Source organism: Semicossyphus pulcher, unplaced genomic scaffold, assembly GCF_022749685.1.
Source record: "Semicossyphus pulcher isolate SPU_LCO1_2020_fin unplaced genomic scaffold, fSemPul1.0.p SCAF_1, whole genome shotgun sequence".
NCBI lineage: Eukaryota > Metazoa > Chordata > Actinopteri > Labriformes > Labridae > Semicossyphus > Semicossyphus pulcher.
Genome location: NW_027211603.1, coordinates 38,301,439 through 38,328,451, shown reverse-complemented (window position 1 = coordinate 38,328,451; position 27,013 = coordinate 38,301,439). Strand labels below are relative to the sequence as shown.

Genomic DNA, 27,013 nt, shown 5'->3' with positions numbered 1-27,013 from the left:
AACAACTTTATGAACCCTGTCCAAAGTCATGACATTGGATGAAGAACAGCTCTGTGAGCAGCTGTCACGTGTGATCGGAGCACTGTGGAGAGATACTGAGGCAGCTTCGGAGGTCTCTGAGGTTTTGGTTCTGGGTCTGATCCACAGAGTTCTCCATGAGGGACACTTTGGTTTTAGGCAGCCTCATCAGAAATGTATATATGGATCCAATCCTTCCAAAGCCTTTCATTTGACGCTTCAGCCTCCATGTTTGGTCCTCCACAGTGAACTCTGTGGTCACCTGTCGGCTCAGCGTGAACACTGAGTCTCCTCGCACTACAGCGGTGAACAGAGAGCTTTTACTGTTCCCGTACTGGCCTGACATGGCCGTCCACTGGCCTGAGCTCAGGTTGTAGCGGTCCATCACACACTGCAAGAAGTCCTCACAGGGTCCATTACGCATTACGTAAAGATTGTCCTTATGGGCCACCATATAGAGACCATAACTGTGCTGGCGGATGAGTGTGGTGATCAACAGCCACTGGTCCTGTTCAGGTAAATACTCGTGTATATCTGTGGCCCCCTGACCTCTCCAGAGACAGATGAAGATCCGGTTCATGGTTACAGCAGAGACCGCCGAGGCTGCAGGGCAGGGGAGGGGGGACACAAAGCTCCAGCTTCCATCTGACACTTTGAATCTCTCAACAGATGACAGGGACTTCATCTTGAATTCGCCCCCCAGGGCGTACAGGCAGCCCTCATGACCGATCAGAGTGAAGTTGTAGCGTAGCTGCTGGGGGCTGCAGATGGTTGACCAGGAGTTGGTTGCAGGACTGTAACAGAAACCGGTCTCCACCACCTTCTTGCTCACATCATGCACTCCTCCCATGATGTAGAGTTTGTTGTCCAGGACTGCCAAACCAGCCATGGTGGTGCTGGTGCTCATAGGAAGGTGAGTCAGGACCTTCCAGTCTTTGCTGGTCTCATCCAGGTAACAGACTGTCCTCTGCAGGTCCTTCAGCAGCTCAGAGGAGGGAGAGTGGCTGCACACGGCCATGTAGCTGCTAGGCAGCAGGGACTCAATGTAATCCACCAGGCCATGAGGTAAGGTGTGGACCTCCTCCTGCAGGTCAGGGTACAGGTCTCTGATGAACAGGGCTGAGCTGTGGGACAGATCCAACACCCCAAAGGTGGCAGCCGTGTGGTACATAAGCAGGCAGTTCTCAGAATTGATGACATTGATCAGGTGCTTGGTGAGAGCAAGCACCTGCAGGAAGGCTGTGCACTCGATGGCTTCCACGATTTGGTCACTGTTGAGCATGGGTCGCTCCCCGTCCAGGACCTGCAGCAGGACCAGGAAGCCCAGAACCCCCACACATTGAAGCTGGATCTCTTCCTGGTGGCACTCTCTCATTCCTGACTGGAACAGAGCTCTGAAGTACTCACAGTTGTCAACCAGGAGGTTTCGATCCACCATGAAGGTGCTGCGGTCAATGCGGACCCTCAGGCTATGGGGGGGCTTACAGGGTCCCAGCTTTGGGCAGCCGCTGGACTCCATCAGGTCCCTGCTGCTGGACTCCATCACATCCCTGCTGTGGATTCTCATCTCACCCTGGTTGTGCTGTGTTCGATCCAGATCAGAGTCCTGCAACGCTGCTGTGAGCCTGAACGCCTCCTGTCCTCTCTGCTGCTCTGTGTGTGTCTCTGCTCTGAGAACACACTCTATAGATAGCAGACACTGTGTGTCACACAGTACTTAGTGATGACATGCAGCCGGAGCAGAAAGACGAGCCGATAATGTGCTGATGGTTCATGTTGCTCTTTGTTTGTAGCTGGACAGCTGAAGTCTGTCCTTGAGTGTCAGGAACAGTCACTCTGTAACAATAGGTGTTTCCCCTGGTCACATACTGTAGTGCCTCCATTGCATGCAGACAGACAGTATTCTTACTTATCACTGATTACTTTTCCTGCAGTATAGTGGCACTGCCAATATCCATAAATTGTTATTTAGCTTTTAAAATGTGCCTCAAAACTGTCTGCACTGCTGCACACCTGCAGCTTCCATCCTCTCTGCAAGATTTAAACATTCAGGTGAAACAAGTGGATCCAAATGTGTAAATAAAATAAAACACAAAACAGAAAAGGGTTTCAGAGAACAAAATACATAGATACAATCAGTTTTATATAGTAGGTATAGTAGCACAGGTTGGTGGTTCGATCCCCAGCTCCCTCAGTCTACATGTTGAAGTGTCCTCGGGCAAGACACTGAACCCCGGATTGCTCCCGGTGGCATAGCCAACGGTGTTTGAATGTGAACACTGATTGACACTTAGCATAACAGCCTCTGCCATCAGTGTGTGAATGTGGGAGTGAATTTGACATGTAGTATAAAAGTAGCTTTGAGTGGTCGCAAGACTAGAAAAGTGCTGTTTAAGTATATAAGTACAGTCGATGTAGACACAGATTACTAAAAAACACGAAGAGCCAACAAAAAGAAAAACATTCCAATAACACATAAATATAAGAACACAGAGAGCAAATGGCAATCAATCACAACCTAGAGATATCATGGACTGCATATAAAATGTTGCATTCTTTCTAACAGCCAACAGGGGGCGACTCCACTGGTTGCAAAAAGTAGTCAGATTCTTTAGACGTCTATGAGAAAATGTTCCTCCTCCTCTCTTGATTTATTCTCTCAGTTAACATTTCCCAAATGAGTTTATGGTCTCAATCTCTAGTTTCAAGTCTTCTTCAACACAGCATGATGTTCATTTAGTCACTGATGCTCCCACTGAGAGTCACACAGACCAGGAAGAGGGGAGGGGTTAGGGCGGGGCTACCTGTGATTGACAAGTCGTTACCACAGCGACTTGTCAGTTGACAGTGACTAACTCAGTGAAGATCATAGAGATAGATAGATAGATAGTTTGTTAAGGATGAACAGTGTTGTTGGGGTGAGGGTGGGATCTGCCCCATAGAAGCTTAGTCCACCCTATTATGGAGGCAAACAAACATTATGTATAAAGTTAAGGAAAGTGCTGTGACTCAAACAGCTGAGTGAAGACTGGATGTGTGCAGATCGACAGTTTCAGTGAATCAGCTGATGTTCCAGTACAGTTCAGCTTTAACAAGCTCTCTTTGAAGAGTTTTTCCTAAAATGGAGAGGTCATCAGTGTGCTCCTCTCCTGGGAGCTGAGTACTCTCACACTGAGCACAGTTCAGGATCTGGATTACTACCAGTCGGATCTGTACAGAAACTTTTCTCTTTTTCTGACACGCGTCTGATCGAAGATATCCCAGCGAGCCGACCTGTATAGACAATGGACATAATGGAGAGAGAGGATAGCTGCAGTCTGTGAGACGTTTGTGGACACATTATCATGTTTGGGAAAGTGAAGACGGCTCAGCCTGCAGCAATAGCAGCAGGTCTGGACTCGAGCCCAGCAGAGTGTAACCTGGTTCTACTCGGCATGATGGGCTCTGGGAAATCAGGTCAGACTCTCACTGTTTCTATGACATTCACATCTGTACGCAGAAGCTCAAACAGGTTTAATGAATGTTCATGTATTAGCTGACTGTGAGTTAGCTCATGAGTTAGCTCCAAGCAGTCTACTCACGAAGCCCAAAGTCATATCTTCCTGCAGATTAATCAGAACACTGCAGAATGAAGACAGCTCAGACTCATGATGACGCTGAGGAGGAGAAGATGAAGAAAGATAAAGGAAAATAAAAAGGACGAGGAAAACACGTTTTCTGGATTTATTTATTGACATTTAAAAAACAATGAACACCATTTCTGTGGAATGTGCACTGAGTCTGGTGCTAATGTGCACTGTTTATTCAGTGCCAATTGTCACAGGGTCCCGTCTGACCCCTTACGGTCCTCCTCTTATTTTCAAGTGTGTGTTTGTCTTTCAGCTTTGACAGTGAAGTTCCTCACAAAGCGATTCATCAGTGAATACGACCCTCTTCTAGGTAAGAGCTGATACACACAAAGTTTATCAGGACAATTAAACTGAAGTAATTTCAAACTAAGTACATTTAAACTGAGTACATTTAAACTGAAGTATATTTAAACTGAGTACATTTAAACTGAGTACATTTAAAGTTAAGTACATTTAAACTGAAGTATATTTAAACTGAGTACATTTAAAGTTAAGTACATTTAAACTGAGTACATTTAACGTTAAGTACATTTAAACTGAAGTATATTTAAACTAAGTACATTTAAAGTTAAGTACATTTAAACTGAGCACATTTAAAGTTAAGTACATTTAAACTGAAGTATATTTAAACTGAGTACATTTAAAGTTAAGTACATTTAAACTGAAGTATATTTAAACTGAGTACATTTAAAGTTAAGTACATTTAAACTGAGTACATTTAAACTGAGTACATTTAAACTGAAGTATATTTAAACTGAGTACATTTAAAGTTAAGTACATTTAAACTGAAGTATATTTAAACTGAGTACATTTAAAGTTAAGTACATTTAAACTGAGTACATTTAAACTGAGTACATTTAAAGTTAAGTACATTTAAACTGAGTACATTTAAACTGAGTACATTTAAAGTTAAGTACATTTAAACTGAAGTATATTTAAACTGAGTACATTTAAAGTTAAGTACATTTAAACTGAAGTATATTTAAACTGAGTACATTTAAAGTTAAGTACATTTAAACTGAAGTATATTTAAACTGAGTACATTTAAACTGAGTACATTTAAAGTTAAGTACATTTAAACTGAAGTATATTTAAACTGAGTACATTTAAACTGAGTACATTTAAAGTTAAGTACATTTAAACTGAAGTATATTTAAACTGAGTACATTTAAACTGAAGTACATTTAAACTGAGTACATTTAAACTGAAGTATATTTAAACTGAAGTACATTTAAACTGAGTACATTTAAAGTTAAGTACATTTAAACTGAAGTATATTTAAACTGAGTACATTTAAACTGAGTACATTTAAACTGAAGTACATTTAAACTGAGTACATTTAAACTAAGTACATTTAAACTGAGTACATTTAAACTGAGTACATTTAAAGTTAAGTACATTTAAACTGAGTATATTTAAACTGAGTACATTTGAAGTTAAGTACATTTAAACTGAAGTACATTTAAACTGAGTACATTTAAAGTTAAGTACATTTAAACTGAAGTATATTTAAACTGAGTACATTTAAACTGAAGTACATTTAAACTGAAGTACATTTAAACTGAGTACATTTAAAGTTAAGTACATTTAAACTGAAGTACATTTAAACTGAGTACATTTAAACTGAAGTACATTTAAACTGGAGTATATTTAAACTAAGTACATTTAAAGTTAAGTACATTTAAACTGAGCACATTTAAAGTTAAGTACATTTAAACTGAAGTATATTTAAACTGAGTACATTTAAAGTTAAGTACATTTAAACTGAAGTATATTTAAACTGAGTACATTTAAAGTTAAGTACATTTAAACTGAGTACATTTAAACTGAAGTATATTTAAACTGAGTACATTTAAAGTTAAGTACATTTAAACTGAAGTATATTTAAACTGAGTACATTTAAAGTTAAGTACATTTAAACTGAGTACATTTAAACTGAGTACATTTAAAGTTAAGTACATTTAAACTGAAGTATATTTAAACTGAGTACATTTAAAGTTAAGTACATTTAAACTGAAGTATATTTAAACTGAGTACATTTAAAGTTAAGTACATTTAAACTGAAGTATATTTAAACTGAGTACATTTAAACTGAGTACATTTAAAGTTAAGTACATTTAAACTGAAGTATATTTAAACTGAGTACATTTAAACTGAGTACATTTAAAGTTAAGTACATTTAAACTGAAGTATATTTAAACTGAGTACATTTAAACTGAAGTACATTTAAACTGAGTACATTTAAACTGAAGTATATTTAAACTGAAGTACATTTAAACTGGAGTACATTTAAACTGAGTACATTTAAACTGAAGTATATTTAAACTGAGTACATTTAAAGTTAAGTACATTTAAACTTAAGTATATTTAAACTGAGTACATTTAAACTGAGTACATTTAAACTGAAGTATATTTAAACTGAGTACATTTAAACTGAGTACATTTAAAATTAAGTACATTTAAACTGAAGTATATTTAAACTGAGTACATTTAAACTGAAGTACATTTAAACTGAGTACATTTAAAGTTAAGTACATTTAAACTGAAGTATATTTAAACTGAGTACATTTAAACTGAGTACATTTAAACTGAGTACATTTAAAGTTAAGTACATTTAAACTGAAGTATATTTAAACTAAGTACATTTAAACTGAAGTATATTTAAACTGAGTACATTTAAACTGAGTACATTTAAACTGAGTACATTTAAAGTTAAGTACATTTAAACTGAGTACATTTAAAGTTAAGTATATTTAAACTGAAGTATATTTAAACTGAGTACATTTAAAGTTAAGTACATTTAAACTGAGTACATTTAAAGTTAAGTATATTTAAACTGAGTACATTTAAACTGAGTACATTTAAACTGAAGTATATTTAAACTGAGTTCATTTAAACTGAAGTATATTTAAACTGAAGTATATTTAAACTGGAGTATATTTAATCTGAAGTATATTTAAAGTTAAGTACATTTAAACTGAGTACATTTAAAGTTAAGTATATTTAAACTGAAGTATATTTAAACTGAGTACATTTAAAGTTAAGTACATTTAAACTGAGTACATTTAAAGTTAAGTATATTTAAACTGAAGTATATTTAAACTGAGTACATTTAAAGTTAAGTATATTTAAACTGAGTACATTTAAACTGAGTACATTTAAACTGAAGTATATTTAAACTGAGTTCATTTAAACTGAAGTATATTTAAACTGAAGTATATTTAAACTGGAGTATATTTAATCTGAAGTATATTTAAACTGGAGTATATTTAAACTGGAGTATATTTAAACTGAAGTACATTTAAACTGAAGTATATTTAAACTGAAGTATATTTAAACTGAGTTCATTTAATCTGAAGTATATTTAAACTGGAGTATATTTAAACTGGAGTATATTTAAACTGAAGTACATTTAAACTGAAGTATATTTAAACTGAAGTACATTTAAACTGAAGTACATTTAAACTGGAGTATATTTAAACTGAGTACATTTAAACTGAAGTATATTTAAACTGAAGTACATTTAAACTGAAGTATATTTAAACTGAGTTCATTTAATCTGAAGTATATTTAAACTGGAGTACATTTAAACTTAAGTTCATTTAAACTAAAGTACATTTACACTGAAGTAATAAAGTATCATTTATACTTATATAGTATAAAGTATCTGATTGTGATAGTGTAACATGTTTGAGTAACATGTGTCCTGTGTGCAGAGGATGTGTACTCATCAGAGCAGATGGTAGACCAGCAGCCAATCACAGTGAGAGTGATGGACACCTGTGACCAGGTAAGATCTAACTGAGTCTACATTGCGGTTCAACTATTCAGTGTTTCGATGACAGTAGAAACTAGCGCCGCCTAAAGAAAGAGATGATTACTCGCAGATGCATATGCTCTCACACTAACATTAACATCAGTCATTGTTATGAACAGCATTAAATGATCAGACAGCCTATGTAACATGATCATATAAAGTAAACTTTATAAATATGAGAACGTACAGTACTGCAGACCCAGTACATGTAAACTAACTGGGAGTCGGTACAGCCGGTACCAGTACAACCAGTCCATTAAAAACATCTAAACTGTTTCACTTCAGCTCCTGCTGTCATGATGGGGTCATCAGTCTTCTGCTGTACAAACCGTCATCAGTATCTGTGGGCTCTATATGAGTTCACACTCACACTGATGATTCATATAACACAGTGAGAAAAGGAAGTAAAAGTACACTTCAAAATTATTTTTCTTTTTATGAACTTCACTGTAAATTGTTACAGTTTTAATAAAACATAATGACATGGTACAAAATTCAGACTTAAACTTTAAATAAAATGCACATATAAAATAGATCAGAGAGATAAAAGAAAAATTAACTGCATCAAATTTAAAAAAAGCTCAGCTGGTACAACAGACCTCAGCGCAGCAGCCCTAGGTTTGACCCCAGCCCTCTTCAGCTGTCACATCTAATACATTTAAGATCTAATAAAATGATCTTTATAAACAGTGACAGCTTCTTGTGGAAAAATGTTGTGGGGAATCAGAATACTAATGACACCATTATAGCATGTGTTCAAACCTTCATAAATAAACCAAAAATCACTCAATTTACAGAATATTGCTCTGTTAAAGAAAGCATAATTGTACTTCCTGATAAGGACATGACAGTGTGTGTGTGTGTGTGTGTGTGTGTGTGTGTGTGTCTGTGTGTGTGTTTGTGTGTAGGAGGGTCCTGTGAACAGTGAGCGTTACCTGTCCTGGGCCAGTGTTTTCCTTGTGGTCTACAGCATCGACAGCATGGAGAGCTTTAAATGCTGCCAGCTGTACCTGCACATGCTTGCTCTGCACAGGAGATCTCCCATCATCCTCCTGGGCAACAAGCTGGACATGGACCCATACAGGCTGGTATCTGTGTGTGTGTGTGTGTGTGTGTGTAATGTAATAATCTGCAGTCAGAGCAGGTAGAGTCACTGTACTCTGTACAGACAGGTGTACAGTGTACACAGAGGGCCCTACCGTACACCCGCAGTGCAAGGGCCCATTAGGCACTGGAGAACACAGTCATGTGATCCAAGCACCTTTCTTTGATGGTCAGCACACAGAACTTTAATAAACATCAGATATGAAACTTAGCATTTAGACAGGTATATTACCTGTGTTTGTGTCTCAGACAGGTGTGACATCTGTGTTTGTGTCTCAGACAGGTGTGACACCTGTGTTTGTGTCTCAGACAGGTGTGACACCTGCGTTTGTGTCTCAGACAGGTGTGACACCTGCGTTTGTGTCTCAGACAGGTGAGTCAGAGCGAGGCTGAGGCTCTGGCATCACGTTTCGGCTGTGTGTTCTTCGAGGTGTCGGCCTGTCTGGACTTTCTGTCTGTGCAGCACGTGTTCTTCGAGGCGGTGAGGAGGGCGAGGCCGGGCCGTGGTCGCCTTGTCCCTGCCGTCTGCGTTAGTGAGGACAGAGCGCCGCTTCCTCCCCCCTCTTTCACCACCCCCTGCTACAAGGAGCTGCCAGCCCCCGCCACCGCCAAGCTGGTCACTGTGAAGACTTCCAGAGCTCAGAGCAAACGCAGGGCCACCACGCTCACCCTGCTGAAAGGATTCAAGATCTTCTGAGCCACCAGAGTCGTCCGCCCCCCCACAGCACTAACAGGGGGTGGACAGAATAACTTGGTTTAGGGTTAGGGTGACAATTGCACAGGATACAGACTAAACTGATGACAATACAGCGGGGATGGATCTCCTCTCATCCATGTCTCAGAGACTGACGATGGACCACACAAACAGGGCTGAATTACTTACGACCCATGTATGTAAAATCAGGCTCTATCTGGGCCATAAAAACTACAATACCCATGAGTCTGCCTCCAGTGAGATGGGATCACCAATCAGACATGTTGTAAACTGAAAGCACTTGGTTGTTGCAGGGTTAAACATGTTGCCATTGTTACAGAGTTTAAGCTGCAGATATCGCAATCTTTATTTACACCACCGCTAGCAGCACATGCTAGCAGGACACCCTAAAACAATGTAAGGCTCTGGGATGTGCCTTGCTGAAATGCACCTTGGGAGTTGTAGTTGACATATTCTGTGATGGGGAGGGGGTGGTGTGGCTCGGGGATGCATTGTGTATTTATTAATGTCTAGTCCTGTGTGCAATTGTGTGTGTTGGTGAGGGGGAGGCGGGTGCTCTATTAATTTCTATTTCTGTGTGGGTATGGGTTAGGGTGCTCTTTTAAATGTCATTTTTTTGTGTAATCTCGTGTGTCTTTGGGGGGCGGGGAATGTATTTTGTACTCTTTTGATGTCTAGTCTTCCTTTAATGTCTATGTCTTCTTCCGATTTTATTGCTTTACTGACCTGCCAAGGGACTACAGGCAGAAAATAGCAATTAGCTCAAACCCGGTGCACTACATCTGTCCTTGTTTTATATAATGTTCTTTGTGCATTGTCCCTGCTCAAGTAAAGAAACATAACATAACATAACAGTTGTCATCTGGACTTTACCAAATAACCAGATATTTAAATATATTCAAAAGGTCTTTTATCAAAGTAAAGGAGTAAAGAGTAAAACAGGGAGCAATAAGAGTGAACAAGGAGAGTGAAACGTGTGAGGGGGAAGATAAAGAGAAGGGAGACATCATCGTCTGTCTGTCCGTCCACTCAGTCATTTGTATATGATTAAATAAAACAATATATATTAAACAATTGTATTTTAATCAGTTTCTTTATTGACTCTGTACTGTACACTGTGACATCACAGTAAAACAGTTCACTACTTATCCTTTCATACATAATAACTTTGGATATTTTAAACATATGTTGATGACAGAAATGGAAATGTGTGCTAATTTACTCACAGAAATCTCCTCACTTTTATTGTTGTGTACACATTAAACAAACCGCCATGAAGCCACGGAAGTGTCATGAAGAATAATACATCTGTAAAGGAATAACACATAAATGTGTTGGAAAAAAGAGGGATAAAGATATAAAGACAATCAAAAAAATAATAATTACAAGCATTTATTTTAACTTTAATTTGTTCATTTATTTCATTCATAAAATCAATAAATAGATATTTAGGATATTAGATAATATATATAAAGGAATAAATGAACAAATATATTTATGAAAAAAAGAAAATGCTTATAATGATTTGTTTATATTTCTTATTTGTATTCACACATTTATTTTCATATAACTTCATAGATGTATTTGTTTTTGTTACTCCTATGACTCCGTACTGACGGGCCTGTTTTTAAAAGTTCCTCCTGTTTGTAGTCTTTATGCTAAGCTAAGCTAATTGTGCTCCTGCTCCTGTACTCAAAGGAATAGTTCCACTCTGTGATAAATAAGCACTTCTGCATGAAAAAAGCTCTTTCTCTCTCTCTCTCTCTCTCTCTCTCTCTCTCTCATTAAGCCAAAGTTTGCAGGCAGTTAGCTTAGCATACATACTGGGAACAATGGGAAACAGCTAGCCTGTCGCTGTATAAAGGTAGATTAAAAGAGAACTGATCAACATTATATCTACATTTTTGAAGGTAGATTTCTGTTTTTTAATTGTTTCCCATTTCCATTATTAATGCTCAGCTAGGTTAATTACTTGAAGACTTTACCTTCATATTTACCATAGGGTTCAGAGAAATATACATTTTCTAATGTCAAGTTGTTTTTTTTTCAACATTTTCATGACCTTATTAATCTATGTGAAGATGATGCTCTGTTACTTGATAGCATTAGCTGCTAACAACCTGCAGGGGGAGCAGTGGGTGGCGAAGCTGCTATCAAGTATTATGAACAACTGTAGAGCAGTATGCTGACACATCTGTAATATAAACACTTTACTCTATTGCCTTCACTGGCTCATCAGGGACTAGCTCCTCAGCTGACACGTCCACCTGTTGCTCCTCCTGGTGCTTCTCCTGGTGATGCTCCTGGTGATGCTCCTGTTGCTCCTCCTGTTGCTCCTCCTGTTGCTCCTCCTCTGACGTAGGATCTGCATACAGACAGGAGGTGTTGCCGTCCTTCCATGTAACCACTATGTTTCCTGCTTTGAGCTCACTCAGCTCCCCGTTGGATGGTGGGGGTTTGTTTCCCTGCAGCAGCCTGTCAGGCAATGGAGAGGGTTTACTGCTGCAGTCGTCTCTGAGCACTGAAATGACCTGGAGCTGCTCACCCTCACTCATCTGAGCCAGAGCAGCTGCTGCCTTGTACTTGGCAATCTTCTTTCTGTTCCTGTAGAAACAAAGGCAGGACAATCTGTCACCCAGCAGCCTTTAAAAAATAAAATAACAATATAAGCACAGAAAGTATCATGGTTTAATGTCAGAGCTTACTTGTTCGCCATGGCTCCCATCCCCAGCAGCATAAAGCCAGCAAGCAGGCAGACGAAGGCAAGACCCAGCAGCACGAACTTCCATATGGTCGCTGCAACCCAAACAAGACAACACTCTGGTTAATGCACAGCTCATTCAACAATATTGATGCATGGATTAACTTTGGATTACATAAAACATCAAGGATCCTGCTTTTGATCAGGTATCTGGAGGATTCTGCTCATGATCATGTTTTTGGATGATCTCACGTATGATCAGGTTTTTGGAGGATCCTGCTTATGATCAGGGTTGTGAAGGATCCCACATATGATCAGGTTTTTGGAGGATCCTGCTTATGGTCAGGTTTTTGGATGATCCCACGTATGATCAGCATTTTTGGAGAATCCTGCTTATGATCAGGTTTTTGGAGGATCCTGCTTATGGTCAGGTTTTTGGAGGATCCTGCTTATGATCAGGTTTTGAAGGATCCCACGTATGATCAGGTTTTTGGAGGATCCTGCTTATGGTCAGGTTTTTGGATGATCCCACGTATGATCAGCATTTTTGGAGAATCCTGCTTATGATCAGGTTTTTGGAGGATCCTGCTTATGGTCAGGTTTTTGGATGATCCCACGTATGATCAGCATTTTTGGAGAATCCTGCTTATGATCAGGTTTTTGGAGGATCCTGCTTATGGTCAGGTTTTTGGAGGATCCTGCTTATGATCAGGTTTTGAAGGATCCCACGTATGATCAGGCTTTTGGAGGATCCTGCTTATGATCAAGTTTTTGAATGATCCCACGTATGATCAGGTTTTTGGAGGATCCCGCATATGATCAGGATTTTGGATGATCCCGCTTTTGGTCGGGGTTTTTGGAGGATCCCACGTCTGATCAGCATTTTTTGAGGATCCTGCTTATGATCAGGTTTTTGGAGGATCCTGCTTATGATCAGGTTTTTGGATGATCCTGCTTATGATCAGCGTTTTTGGAGGATCCTGCTTATGATCAGGTTTTTGGAAGATACTACGTATGTTCAGGTTTTTGGATGATCCCACGCATGATCAGGTTTTTGGAGCATCCTGCTTATGGTCAGGTTTTTGGATGATCCCACGTATGATCAGGTTCTTGGATGATCCCACGTATGATCAGGTTTTTGGAGGATCCTGCTTATGATCAGGGTTTTGAAGGATCCCACATATGATCAGGTTTTTGGAGGATCCTGCTTATGATCAGGTTTTGAAGGATCCCACGTATGATCAGGTTTTTGGAGGATCCTGCTTATGATCAGGTTTTTGAATAATCCCACGTATGATCAGGTTTTTGGAGGATCCCGCTTATGATCAGGTTTTTGGATGATCCCATGTATGATCAGGTTTTTGGAGGATCCTGCTTATGATCAGGTTTTTGGATGATCCCTTGTATGATCAGGTTTTTGGAGGATCCCACGTATGATCAGCGTTTTTTGGAGGATCCTGCTTATGGTCAGGTTTTTGGAGGATCCTGCTTATGATCAGGTTTTTGGATGATCCCATGTATGATCAGGTTTTTGGAGGATCCTGCTTATGATCAGGTTTTTGGATGATCACACGTATGATCAGGTTTTTGGAGCATCCTGCTTATGATCAGGTTTTTGGATGATCCCACGTATGATCAGGTTTTTGGAGCATTCCACGTATGATCAGGGTTTTTGGAGGATCCTGCTTATTATCAGGTTTTTGGATGATCCCACATATGATCAGGTTTTTGGAGGATCCTGCTTATGGTCATGTTTTTAGATGATCCCAGGTATGATCAGCATTTTTGAAGGATCCTGCTTATGATCAGGTTTTTGGAGGATACTGCTTATGATCAGGTTTTTGAATGATCCCATGTATGATCAGGTTTTTGGAGGATCCTGCTTATGATCAGGCTTTGGAGGATCCTGCGTATGATCAGGTTTTTGAGGATCCTGCTTTTTGTTGGGGTTTTTGGATGATACCATGTATGATCAGGTTTTTGGAGGATCCTGCTTATGATCAGGATTTTGGAGGATCCTGCTTATGATCAGGTTTTTGGAGGATCCTGCTTATGATCAGGTTTTTGGATGATCACACGTATGATCAGGTTTTTGGAGCATCCTGCTTATGATCAGGTTTTTGGATGATCCCACGTATGATCAGGTTTTTGGAGGATCCCACGTATGATCAGGGTTTTTGGAGGATCCTGCTTATTATCAGGTTTTTGGATGATCCCACGTATGATCAGGTTTTTCGAGGATCCTGCTTATGGTCATGTTTTTAGATGATCCCAGGTATGATCAGCATTTTTGAAGGATCCTGCTTATGATCAGGTTTTTGGAGGATACTGCTTATGATCAGGTTTTTGAATGATCCCATGTATGATCAGGTTTTTGGAGGATGTTGCTTATGATCAGGTTTTTGGATGATCCCATGTATGATCAAGTTTTTGGAGGATCCTGCTTATGATCAGGTTTTTGGATGATACCACGTATGATCAGGTTTTTGGAGGATCCCACGTATGATCAGCGTTTTTTGGAGGATCCTGCTTATGGTCAGGTTTTTGGAGGATCCTGCTTATGATCAGGTTTTTGGATGATCCCATGTATGATCAGGTTTTTGGAGGATCCTGCTTATGATCAGGTTTTTGGATGATCCCTTGTATGATCAGGTTTTTGGAGCATCCTGCTTATGATCAGGTTTTTGGATGATCCCACGTATGATCAGGTTTTTGGAGGATCCTGCTTATGATCAGGTTTTTGGATGATACCATGTATGATCAGGTTTTTGGAGGATCCTGCTTATGATCAGGTTTTTGGATGATCCCTTGTATGATCAGGTTTTTGGAGCATCCTGCTTATGATCAGGTTTTTGGATGATCCCACGTATGATCAGGTTTTTGGAGCATCCCGCGTATGATCAGGGTTTTTGGAGGATCCTGCTTATTATCAGGTTTTTGGATGATCCCACGTATGATCAGGTTTTTGGAGGATCCTGCTTATGGTCATTTTTTTAGATGATCCCAGGTATGATCAGCATTTTTGAAGGATCCTGCTTATGATCAGGTTTTTGGAGGATACTGCTTATGATCAGGTTTTTGAATGATCCCATGTATGATCAGGTTTTTGGAGGATCCTGCTTATGATCAGGCTTTTGGATGATCCCATGTATGATCAGGTTTTTGGAGGATCCTGCTTATGATCAGGTTTTGGAGGATCCTGCGTATGATCAGGTTTTTGGAGGATCCTGCTTTTTGTCGGGGTTTTTGGATGATACCATGTATGATCAGGTTTTTGGAGGATCCTGCTTATGATCAGGATTTTGGAGGATCCTGCTTATGATCAGGTTTTTGGAGGATACCATGTATGATCAGGTTTTTGGAGGATCACACGTATGATCAGGTTTTTGGAGCATCCTGCTTATGATCAGGTTTTTGGATGATCCCACGTATGATCAGGTTTTTGGAGCATCCCACGTATGATCAGGGTTTTTGGAGGATCCTGCTTATTATCAGGTTTTTGGATGATCCCACGTATGATCAGGTTTTTCGAGGATCCTGCTTATGGTCATGTTTTTAGATGATCCCACGTATGATCAGCATTTTTGAAGGATCCTGCTTATGATCAGGTTTTTGGAGGATACTGCTTATGATCAGGTTTTTGAATGATCCCATGTATGATCAGGTTTTTGGAGGATCCTGCTTATTATCAGGTTTTTGGATGATCCCACGTATGATCAGGTTTTTGGAGGATCCTGCTTATGGTCATGTTTTTAGATGATCCCAGGTATGATCAGCATTTTTGAAGGATCCTGCTTATGATCAGGTTTTTGGAGGATACTGCTTATGATCAGGTTTTTGAATGATCCCATGTATGATCAGGTTTTTTGAGGATGCTGCTTATGATCAGGTTTTTGGATGATCCCATGTATGATCAAGTTTTTGAATGATCCCACGTATGATCAGGTTTTTAGAGGATCCTGCTTATGATCAGGTTTTGGAGGATACCATGTATGATCAGGGTTTTGAGTATCCTGGATTATGTTTGCATGTAAACACTTATCCTGCTTTTAGAAACCTGAATATGCCAACAGGTTCCTGTTTATCCTCATTAGGGTAACAGTTGCAGGGTTCATAGCTTGATCTTTGATGAAGGGAGTTACATGAAACGCTTATTTTAAACAACATTCAGTTGTTGTCTGCTGTAGCATTGACAATAACACCGGGTTTCGTAGGTTAATCAATCTTAATATATTCATTTCCAACACGATTCCCTTATCAAACTACTTTTATTGATTCACAGTAAAATACATGGTTTGTTTGGTTTTGAACACATTTCCTGATGGGTGGAGTATTGTGGGCACAGCTTAAGCAGCAGTACTTACGGTCCTCTGTGCGGTAGAACCAGCGGAGGTACTCTTTCTGTTCCTCTGTCATGGCCGCCCGCTCGCCTGTCTGCTCTTCTGTCGCCTCAAAGTCTTCTGGTTCATCAGACGCCCTCCTGGATCCTGAGTACAAACACAGCAGATCACATGACACATAAAATACATTTTATCAGTTGTCTGAAGAAATATTGTCACCAAAAAATATTGTTAACCCCGTCAGTTCCCTGATCATCGTTTATTTAACCATGAAACAGTTTCTGTCAAAACAGCTTCAGATTAATATTTTGGAACAAGGCTGATTGGTGGAGACCAAACACAGAGCCAAAAGACAGAGAGTACTGGACACAAACAGCCCTCCTCATCTATCACCATCTTTCTTTGTGTGTGCTGGAGTGGAAAAAAACACTATTTGATAACAATTCATAAGGTCCATTTGAGTCACTGTTATATGTATCTGCTCTGGACTATAAGTCAGTTGTTGCCGGTGCAGTTAGTAAAGTACTTCCACCACCCTGTGCCAGCAGGTGAATGCACATTCTCTAACATACACTACCAGTCAAAAGTTTGGACACACTGTCCCATTCACCTGTATGAGAAAATGTGTCTAAACTTTTGACTAGTAGTGTAGTTCAGTCTGACAGCTGCCTGCACAAACGGCGCCATTAGAGCAGAAAAGCTGCTCTCTGTTCCTGGATTCGTCCCTTACTTACTCAGTCTCTCCTGGCAGATGTCCCCCCCATCCAGAGACCTCCACTTGGACTGTTTGCTGTCGTGCGTGAGGGTCAGGAGCCAGCCATCTACGGACAGCAACGTGGAGTTGTTCCTGCTGATCAGTCTGTCCCTGTCACAGTCCCACAGTAACCCTGCAAGATCCATCTCGGGCCCCCTGCAGGGCCGTGTCTGGAGAGGCTCCACCTGCAGGGCCGACAAACATCTGGACGATGCAACGCTCATCAGCATTCTCTTATCGATCCAGACCCACTGCTGAGACTCTGAGTCCAGGCTGCATGTCCTGAGCAGGACTCCACCTGCTGAGTCCTCCAGACACAGGCTGCGTCTGGTGTTGTGGATCATGAAGGCCCCTGCAGGAGCTGTGACAGAGACAGGTTTACATTAAATGATACACACATAATCACACGTAAATGTGTGTGCGTGAAGTATGAACTCACCCAACAGGAGGGGAAAGAGTAGGATCCAGACATTCAACATTTCTACACAGGAGAAAGGAATGACAACAAGTTCAGCATGTACTGATGCTGAGCCAGCTGGAGGTTTGTAAGACATACACATTTGTGGTGTTTCCCAAGGTTCAACGCACTGCAAAAACTCAGCTCTCAAAGAGAAGAAAAAATCAATAAAATCGGAGAAACGTTACGTTAAACATTAAAAATTTGAACTAGAAGAAAATGTATCTTGCCAATATTTTTTTAAACAAATAAAAACACCTATTATCAAAGAACCTAATAAAACAAGTAGCTTTGTCTGTGAGTGTGTTCCCCTGATATGTACAGTGTTCCATACGTCTATATGAACACGTGACTGCTGTGCTGTGGTGTCATGATGACAATTAAACAGTGAATTCCATGTGTTCATTATCTGTTCTTTACATGTAAAGAGATAAAAAGGACAAGATGCTCAAAATACTAATTATTGACTTGAGTCATGAGACTTTTGTCATGAGTTCATAAAGCAGTTTTTACTTGTTATTGGTGATCAGATTAATAATTGTAGTTAATAAAAGGTAAATGGACTGTACTTCTGTAACGCTTTTCTCATCTTCCGACCACCCAAAGCTGCCTCACATTCACCCTTTCACATTCACACACTGATGGCAAAGCCCTGAGTGCTCCAATCAGATCTATGCACATTCATACCCGATGGATATTCAGGAGCAGTTTGGGGTTCAGTGTCTTGACCAACGACACATGTGACATGTGACTGCAGCAGTCAGGGATCGAACCACCAACCAACTCTACCACTGAGCCACAGCTGGCCCATAACATAAAGCATTATGTTACACAGAAAAATGAATACAATCTCAGTAGCAAGTTATCAAACCTGATTAACGATATTTCATCTCAGTGCTGATTCATATTGTGACGTTCAGCTCGGTCAGTTACATCACAGCTGTTACATGTCTGCATTTAAACATTAGAACTGAAACAGGAGCCTTCTCACTCTGATGTGCAGATGTAAGTCTTATAATTGTAAACTATAAATCACTACTATGATACAGATGGATGTTTAACCTCAACATTATAAGGCAAATGTCATGTTTGATTTTACAGAGCGTATATTGTAGTTTATTCATATTTATATGGACAGCTTTGAGACGTATTGTTTGTCCGTCTGCAGTCTGCATGCATCGCTCTGTTAGCGTCACTCTTCACCTGCAGGTGATGTGCAGAGGACAGCACAGTCATACGTGTGCTATATCAATCCGCCAGTGTGACGCTCTGCACTGTGACATGTCAACATAAAGCTGAACAAGACACCACATCACACCAAATACAGCTGTAACAACCTGCTGCATTCACCTGACCTCACACACAGCTAACAAGCTTGACTGAAACAGATCTACAACAATCTAGTTCACATACACACAAACATTTGTCAGATAGAGCATTATCTGCAGCCACGTCCTGTGGCCCATGTGCTGAGGTATTAGTACCTGTACTCACCTGTGTGATGTTCAGTGTGTGTCTGAGAAGAGGAGGCACAGTCTCACTGTTCAGCACACACAGCAGTGAAAACATGGTTCGAGTCCTTCCAAAGGTCAGGGGGCGGAGCCTGCAGGTACACCCATCACTGTGTTAACACTGACCGTGACAAACTGCATCAGAGACACACACACACACACACACACACACACACACACACACTGATGCGCTTGTTTATAGAGTACAGTGCTGTAAAGTTTTTAATAGAGCCTTTAAACGGAGTTCAGCCTGTCAGTCTTTGACCCTGTTACCATGGTTACTGTTTAGACAGCCTCGCAGTGACCTTGTCTGTGTGCTTGTGAGAGACATGACTCATCGGTCAAACAGCTGCACACACACACGCACACACACACACACACACACGCACACACACTCTGTTACAGAGTTTTATATGTTTATAACAGGAGGGTGAATGACCTCGGTGTCAGTGAGCAGCTCAGGTACCATCAGTGTTTAGGGACTCTCCATAGTACACACGTGTGTATCTGTGAAATCTGCGTGAAGACACATTAAACCTTTAAGCGGCTGTGTAACTACATGTTCTCTCTGATGATGTGTTGCAGCTCCCTCTGCTGGACACTCTGCTGACTCACTGCACCACAGAGGCCTGTGCTCTGTATATACTGTAGAAGTATTCATTAACCTTACAGGTATAACGTAACAGTTAATATATTCATTTATATTAACATTATGTATAATATATGAATACGTTAAAAACGGTACATGTATTCATTAACAGTAAATGTATTAACAGTCTGTATTTATGTGTATTTTTTAAATGTATTTTAAATATAATATAAAGTTTAAAGTATATATAAAGTAGAATGAGCCGACTGTGTTGCAGCACTTTCAGTATAAATGTATCAGCTCCCACTCCAACATGATGCAGTTACACTTTCTATTGTTTGAGCTTCATGAAGAAGCCAACACAGTGCTTTAGTAACTCCATCTAGTGTTCAGGTTGTGTAAATGCAGACACTCAGTGTCCCTAACAGGAGCTCTGTGCAGGTTATTATTATTAACAGTTCATTTAGTGTTTGTTTTCAATCCATCATCTACACTGCTGATCCTGTTCAGGGCCTCGGAGGGCTGGAGCCTATCCCAGCTGTCATTGGGTGAGAGGCGGGGTTACACCTGGACAGGTCACCTGTCAATCACAGGGCTGACACATAGAGACAGACAACCTTTCACGCTCTTTGGACTGTGGGAGGAAGCTGGAGTCCCTGGAGGGAACCCACGCAAAAGCTTCCACAAACCGGGTTATTATTTATGAAACCCACATATGAGCAAACAATTATAAATATTGTTTAGACAAGCTTCATTAACTCTTTAGAGTTCATTAGATAAATGAGTTTGAACGACCTTTAAGAACATGATGAAAATAAAAAGAGATGAACTCATCGTATGGAATTTCATTTAATTCACGGACAACTAAAGACTGGTTGATTTATTTACAACAGACACAACAATCTTTGACTACACCCAAAGTACCTGACCTCAACACCAGATAAAATAACAGACAGGATGAGACGTGCAGTATGAGAGCTGGACGTCCTTTAGCACCGCCTACAGCTGAAACTGTACAAACTGCTCAGGACCTCTGCTGCACCCAGTGCAGCCCCGAAGGTTGTTGGTCCGGACTAGAGGATCATCAGGCTTCATGATCAAACAAAGTTTCATATCACGTCATCACTTCCTCCTTCCTCCCTCTGAGCGCCTGCACAGCAGCTCTGCCCCTCTCTGTGCTGCGAGTCTGCAGTGTTTTTTGTATAATAGCCTTTGATGTTTTTTAAAGTCTTGTAATTAACGGGTCTTACCTTTGCCGAAATTTCAACATCATGATACAGATTTGTAAAAAGTAAAAATGAAGCTTTGTCAGGTCTGTCCTCAAGAGGAGGAGAAACAACTTTTAAAATGCTGAATCATTTCTGATGCATTCGAGGGAGTCGGGAAATCTGAACGCTGAATGACTTTTGCAATCTAATGTTGTTTCTGTCCGTTTTGGCTCTTGTTTGCAGTATTCTCATCATGTGTTTGTCCTACAGTCTGGCACAAGACCACAGATCTTTGGGATATGCCCATAGTTGTCATTTATTGATAATCACCTGCTATTTGATTTCTGTCATCTGTTGTTTGCCACCTAGATGTCTGCAATGGAATACTATAAATACAATAGTAATACAGCCTTGAGATTATCTCATGAGGGGCTTGTTGCATTTGCAATACATCTTGTCAAGCTTTAACAGTCAGTCAGCCAAAAATGTTCATTTGTTCATGAGGCACAGGATGTTGTCTTGATGTTATAGTTTATTTAAAGGTGTCCAGAGTGTGGCAGCCTGTGTGTGTGTGTGTGTGTGTGTGTGTGTGTGTGTGTGTGTGTGTGAGTGAGTGAGTGTGTGTTTGTGAGAGAGAGAGAGAGAGAGATAGAAATGTATATGTGAGTATGAGATTGAGTAAGAGAGATTTGTTATATCTGATGAGATGAACAATTTAATTAAGGCCAGAAAATCAACAACCCCCAGCTGCCCCCGGACCCTGTAACAGTTTGCTGAATTTGGACATATCATCATATCAAGTCTATTTATAGACACACAGACACAACATGTGTGTCTGTAATAAAAGTCTACATGAACACACAATCATTGATTATTGAGAGCTTTATAGTTTTTCTTGTACTGTGTGATGTGATGCTTAATAAATGACATAACAACTGTCTTCAGAATCTAAACAAACCTATGAAACAGTCAGTATACTGAATTTATTATCAGCCCAGTCAAACACACAGTGGTTTGAAAGTGGCAGCATGTTCCGATAGTAAACCGATAGAGTACTTGTGTCAGTTAACGCAGCACGCGTCTCAGTTAATGCAACGCGTGCCTCAGTAAACGCAGCGTGCGTCTCAGTTAACGCAGCGCGCGCCTCAGTTAATGCAACGCGTGCCTCAGTAAACGCAGCGTGCGTCTCAGTTAACGCAGCGCGCGCCTCATTAAGCGCAGCGCGTCTCCGTTAACGCAGCGCGCGTCTCCGTTAACGCAGCGCGCGCCTCATTAAGTGCAGCGCGTCTCCGTTAACGCGACGCGTGCCTCAGTAAACGCAGAGCGGGGTTCAGTTAACGCAGCGCGCGTCTCAGTTAACGCAGCGCGTGCCTCAGTAAAAGCAGCGCGCGGTTCAGTTAACGCAGCGCACGCCTCAGTTAACAGGATCCACTTAGAACCTGAACTAAGGACAGTTAAGACTCCTTTATAGAAGCTGATCATGTTTGTAAAAATGTTTGCATGCACACTCAAATAAAAAGCAGCCAATACCCAGACAGCATGCACCGTCTGTGTGTGTGTGTGTGTGTGTGTGTGTGTGTGCACCTCTGGTCCCTGCACACAGAGAAAACAGTGAGCAGCTCTGTCTCTCTCCTGGGATTAGATTCTCTGCCTGCACTTGGTGAATAATTCAGTCGTCCAATCAGAGAGAGAGAGAGTCATTAATACATGTGACACACACAGCGGCTGTGATTTATGACAGTGGCCTGTTAATTGCACATGATAAAAGGTTGTTTACACCTTTAGCTCGTTTCCTTTTGGCCCCAAAGCCAAACTCGCACAGATGATAATTTTCACCTGTCAGCAGCTCCTCAGTTCAGACGAGCCGGGGGACTCGTTGTCCCTGATACAAAGTCTGACCTCAGAGTGACACACCAAACCTCACCATTCAGCCCCTTCTGCAGCAGCATTCACCGCCAGGGTCAGCAGAGGATCACTCTGAAAAATTAAGTGCTTGTGAAATGTGTGTGTGTGTGTGTGTGTGTGTGTGTGTGTGTGTGTGTGTGAGAGAGTGTGTGTGTGTGTGTGTGTGGATCCCAGGAGAGACTCAGAGAGAGGTTCTGCCCAAAAAGCCTCAGAGCAGCCGATCAGTTAATGACTCCCTCTTGTTGTGGAATTAGCATAACAAATACAGCTGGTGTTTGGCGGGGAGCAACCTGCTCATGCATCCTGGCCGTGTGTGTGTGTGTGTGTGTGTGTGTGTCCAGAATATCTAAGTGAATAAAAATGCAGTGAAATGGAGAAGTAATGGCGCGGCCTCCAGTCTCCCTGCTGTGTTCCACATAAAGAAGAACGTGCAGCATCCAGCAGGTTCAGGACCATTACTTCCACTTTAATGCATATGAATGTTAATGAATCCATATGTTAACGCCATGTGGCTCCTCTTCTGCAGACCACATGTGCCTGCACTGCGTGTCTGTTCAACATTAAAGTACTTACAGGTGTGTGCATACAAACAGGCGTGAATAAGCTACAGCTCAGTCTGCTACCCATCAGCTCTGCTCCTTCCTCTCCTCACTCCTCCATCCTCTGCAACATGACACAGAAATCAATCGACGTCCCAATCAATAAAGATATTCTGATCAACTGAATGTGTCTTCGAGAGGAACAACACTCCTTTAAGCGGATTCTTTATTGATTTATTGATTTACCTTCAGTCCCTCCAGGAAGTCGATGCCCCAGCAGACTTGACCAAACACACTGTTTCTCGCGGAGGGGTGCGCCAAGAGGAGCATTTCCGTCTCTATGGCAGTGAAATCTTGAAAGCGTCGGTCAAACTCGGCAGAGAGAGATGCAATACTCACATACTTGCCCACCTGCGTATATTCACACCTGGAACACTGCCCATTACCTCTCGCAGGCTGGGAAGTGAGTGACATTGGGGTCAGACTGTGTCAGGTGTCTTTCACGCAGTAGGAGTTTAGCTGCAAAGGCCTTTATGTTTGCATACAGCTGCTTCACTACTTTGTTTGCACCATCTTTACCACTGTAGTCATGACATGACTTTGTTACACACCAGCCATTGCAGGCGCGTCATCCGTGATTATTCCACAAAGTTTCTCCCATGGTAATTTCCTGTCCTCCATAGCTTCACTGACAGCCTGAAATAAATCAGATCCCCTTGTTTGGCCCTTCAGACTCCTCAGGTCGAGTAATTCTCCTGTAACATGCGTGCTGTCGTCGACCCCTCACAGAAACTAGTAACTGGGCAGAGTCTGACACGTCTGTACGCTCATTACAGGCAATAGAAAAGAAACTCCTTCTCTCTCACTTGTCTCTTAATGTCAGTTGATATATCCTCGATTCTACTTGCCACTGTATTCAGGACCAGACCGATATTCATGAAGGCTTCTTCTCAGGCCGGGGCACGTTTTATTCCTTCATCATCGCGACGGTCTCTTGGCTCTCGATGTTCAGTGAAAAAATCTTCACCCCGCCAACGTTTTTGAAATCGGCCTTTGCTCTCAACTTTGTGCTTCTTGTTTGTCGTGGCCATGTCTGCAGACGTAAAGGAGAACCACTGAGCCAGCTGTTCCATTGCTCGAATGTTCTTTTTATTGACTTTTCATCTGCTTTTAATACCATCCAACCCCACATTCTGGCCAAGCGCCTTTTAGAACAATTTAATTTTAAGTCTAATCTTGTAGGTTGGATTTTGGATTTCTTAACTAACAGGACACAGAGAGTAAGGGTGAATGAAGTCCGGTCTGGTCAGCTTTACAGCTCCACAGGCTCCCCACATCGAAAGGCGTACTTTCACCGCTTCTGTTCATCCTTTATACAAACATGTGCCTGAGCAAATATCAAAATAGGACAATTATTAAGTATGCGGATGATTCTGTTATTGTGAGTCTGCTCCAGAAAAATGAAAGAGGCCATGTCCCTATAGTGGATGACTTTGTGCAGCGGTGTGAAGAGTCACATCTTCAACTTAATATATCCAAAACAAAGGATATGCTGATTGTTTTTAGCAAACAAACCCACACACGATGCCACAACCATAAAAGGTCAGTCAGTGGAATGTGTGGAATCCTACAAATACCTTGGGACTATTATAGATTTTAAACTGAACCTTTAAAAAAACTGTGAGGCTGTATGTAGAAAAGGACAACAGCATTTGCACTGTCTGAGAAAATTGTCCTATTTTCGTGTAGACAAAACCATGATGACCTTATTTTATCATGCTTTTATTGAATCCATTTTATCCTTGTCCTTGGTGTCATGGTTTGAAGCCTCTCTGTTAAGAACAAGAACTCCTTAAATCAAATTGTGAAATGGTCAAGTTAGCTGACCGGCGAGTCCCAGCTGAACCCCTCTTTCCTGTATAACAAGCAGTTACAGCCGATAGCCACGACCATTTGAAATGACGGTTCGCATCCTTTGCACAGTGAGTTCCAGCTTCTTTCCTCGGGTCGGAGGCTCTTAGTCCCACGCTGTAGAACGAAACGTTTCAAAAACAGCTTTGTTCCAGCTGCAATCACACTGGTAAACAAGCTGCAGAACCTTTGCACAGAACTGCACGAGTCACTTTGGAGCATGTATCTTATATCTTACTTTTTATGGATGGATTGATTCTTATCCCATTGTTTTATTCTATTTTATTGAACTGTTTTTATTCTTTTAACCTATGTCTGGTAGGAATTTTTACTTGTGGCCTTTTTAATTATCTTAATTATTTGCTTTTATTCCATGCTTGTATTTCATGGATTGCAGCACTCTTGTTTCTTGTTTATGTTTCTTGTTTTATGTCTTGTCTAGATTGTCAAACTGTGTTGGATGTTTCGACTCTCGACTGCAAAGCTAGTTTACCCTTGGGTATCAATAAAGTAACCTGAACATGAACCTGAACTTGTCCGGTCTCCTTGGTTATGGATCCAAACAGTGCTTACACCCGGTGGCACGGTAGAGGCCGAGGTGTGAGAAAAAAGTATGCAAAGTAGAGCTGCTTTTCTTCTAATAGCCTGACAGACTGCGTTGTCGCTATGTGAAGACTGCTGCCATCTTGTGGGGAAAATAAAAAACTGCAACACGAACATGCGTCATTTATTTTTCGCGACATATTGTAGGCAGTTTCCAAATAAGTCCTCGGGCTGCAACTGGCCCACAGGCCAGACTTTGGTGGAACCAGGAGCACATAGCCTCTGTGCCTGTTCTGGTGGTAAAGAGTGTTTTCCAGTGCAGAAGCATGGTGAGTTAGTCTCATGTTTATGCACATTTTGATTGGTTCAAAAGTAGTTACACAAGAGTGTAATTTGCTTGTTGGAGTTGGAGGTTTGAAGACGATAAGACACTGGATGGGACTTGTTTGTTCAGCACATCCCACAGACGCTCCATTGGGTTGAGATCTGGGGAATTTGGAGGCCAAGTCAACACCTCGAACTCGTTGTTCCTCAAACCATTCCTGAACCATGTCTGCAGAGTGACAGGGCGCTTCATCCTGCTGAAAGAGGACACTGCCATTAAGGAATACTGTCTCCATGAACGGGCATGCTGTATTGTTGTACTTGTGGATGGCAGGCCAAGTGAGTGGAAAGGATGGAAACCAGGAATCAGTTTTCTTAGCGACAGACACAGACCCTCACCTTTATACCCTGTTACCTGCTTCCTTGTTCCAATCAGGTTGAAGCTCTGTAATCAGCCAAATTGCTTCTGGTGGAATCAATCACCCCACCCCGCACCTTCCTCTCGGCATTAATGTCAACAATCATTTCAGGTAGTGTCAGTAAGGAGACTGAGGTCTCCATGACAATTCTCACCCCCTCTCCCTTTGGCTTGCACATCTCGGGTAACCTTGACAAGAAGTCAGCAACGAGGTTTTTCTGACCCGGACAACGCTCAGCGGTGAACTGGTGTGGCTGGAGGGCGAGACACCACCGCAGGATCGGGCGTTCTGGTGTTGCATTGAATTCATCCACTTCAAAGCTCGGTGGTCAGTCTGCAGCTGGTCCCTTCCGAGGAGGTAGTAGCGCAGGGAATCAATCGCCCACTTAATAGCTAGACCTTCTTTCTCGATGGGAGAATACTTCTTCTCTAATAAAGTAAAGTCTCATAAAGTCATAATGTTTTCTACTCAGAACAAGACGGGCCTCTCTTGGCCTGGTTCCCCTTGTGCCAGCCCAGCCCCCAGTCCC

At 41.2% G+C, this 27,013-nt stretch overlaps 3 protein-coding genes across 3 annotated transcripts; 1 reads left to right on the top strand and 2 right to left on the bottom strand.

Annotated features, from left to right (window-relative positions):
- Positions 1-64: 64 nt before the first annotated feature.
- Positions 65-1,585, bottom strand: kbtbd13a (kelch repeat and BTB domain containing 13a). The gene has a single exon (XM_069664194.1). The coding sequence runs from the start codon at positions 1,583-1,585 to the stop codon at positions 65-67; it is 1,521 nt and encodes a 506-aa protein (XP_069520295.1).
- A 1,762-nt stretch (positions 1,586-3,347) lies between these two features.
- rasl12 (RAS-like, family 12) lies at positions 3,348-10,312 on the top strand (the record flags this gene model as incomplete). The annotated part of the gene is made up of 5 exons (XM_069664069.1): positions 3,348-3,474; positions 3,901-3,957; positions 7,364-7,437; positions 8,373-8,552; positions 8,942-10,312. Coding segments are annotated over 5 exons (762 nt in total), but the record flags the coding sequence as incomplete, so codon positions are not given.
- Positions 10,313-11,493: 1,181 nt separating this feature from the next.
- Positions 11,494-19,105, bottom strand: LOC138593068 (uncharacterized). The gene is made up of 6 exons (XM_069663944.1): positions 19,030-19,105; positions 17,518-17,559; positions 17,059-17,439; positions 16,349-16,471; positions 11,989-12,079; positions 11,494-11,887 (listed from the first exon to the last, which is right to left on the bottom strand). Exons 2-6 carry the CDS (start codon positions 17,555-17,557, stop codon positions 11,494-11,496), a joined length of 1,029 nt encoding a protein of 342 aa, XP_069520045.1. The 5' UTR covers positions 17,558-17,559; positions 19,030-19,105.
- Positions 19,106-27,013: the final 7,908 nt, after the last annotated feature.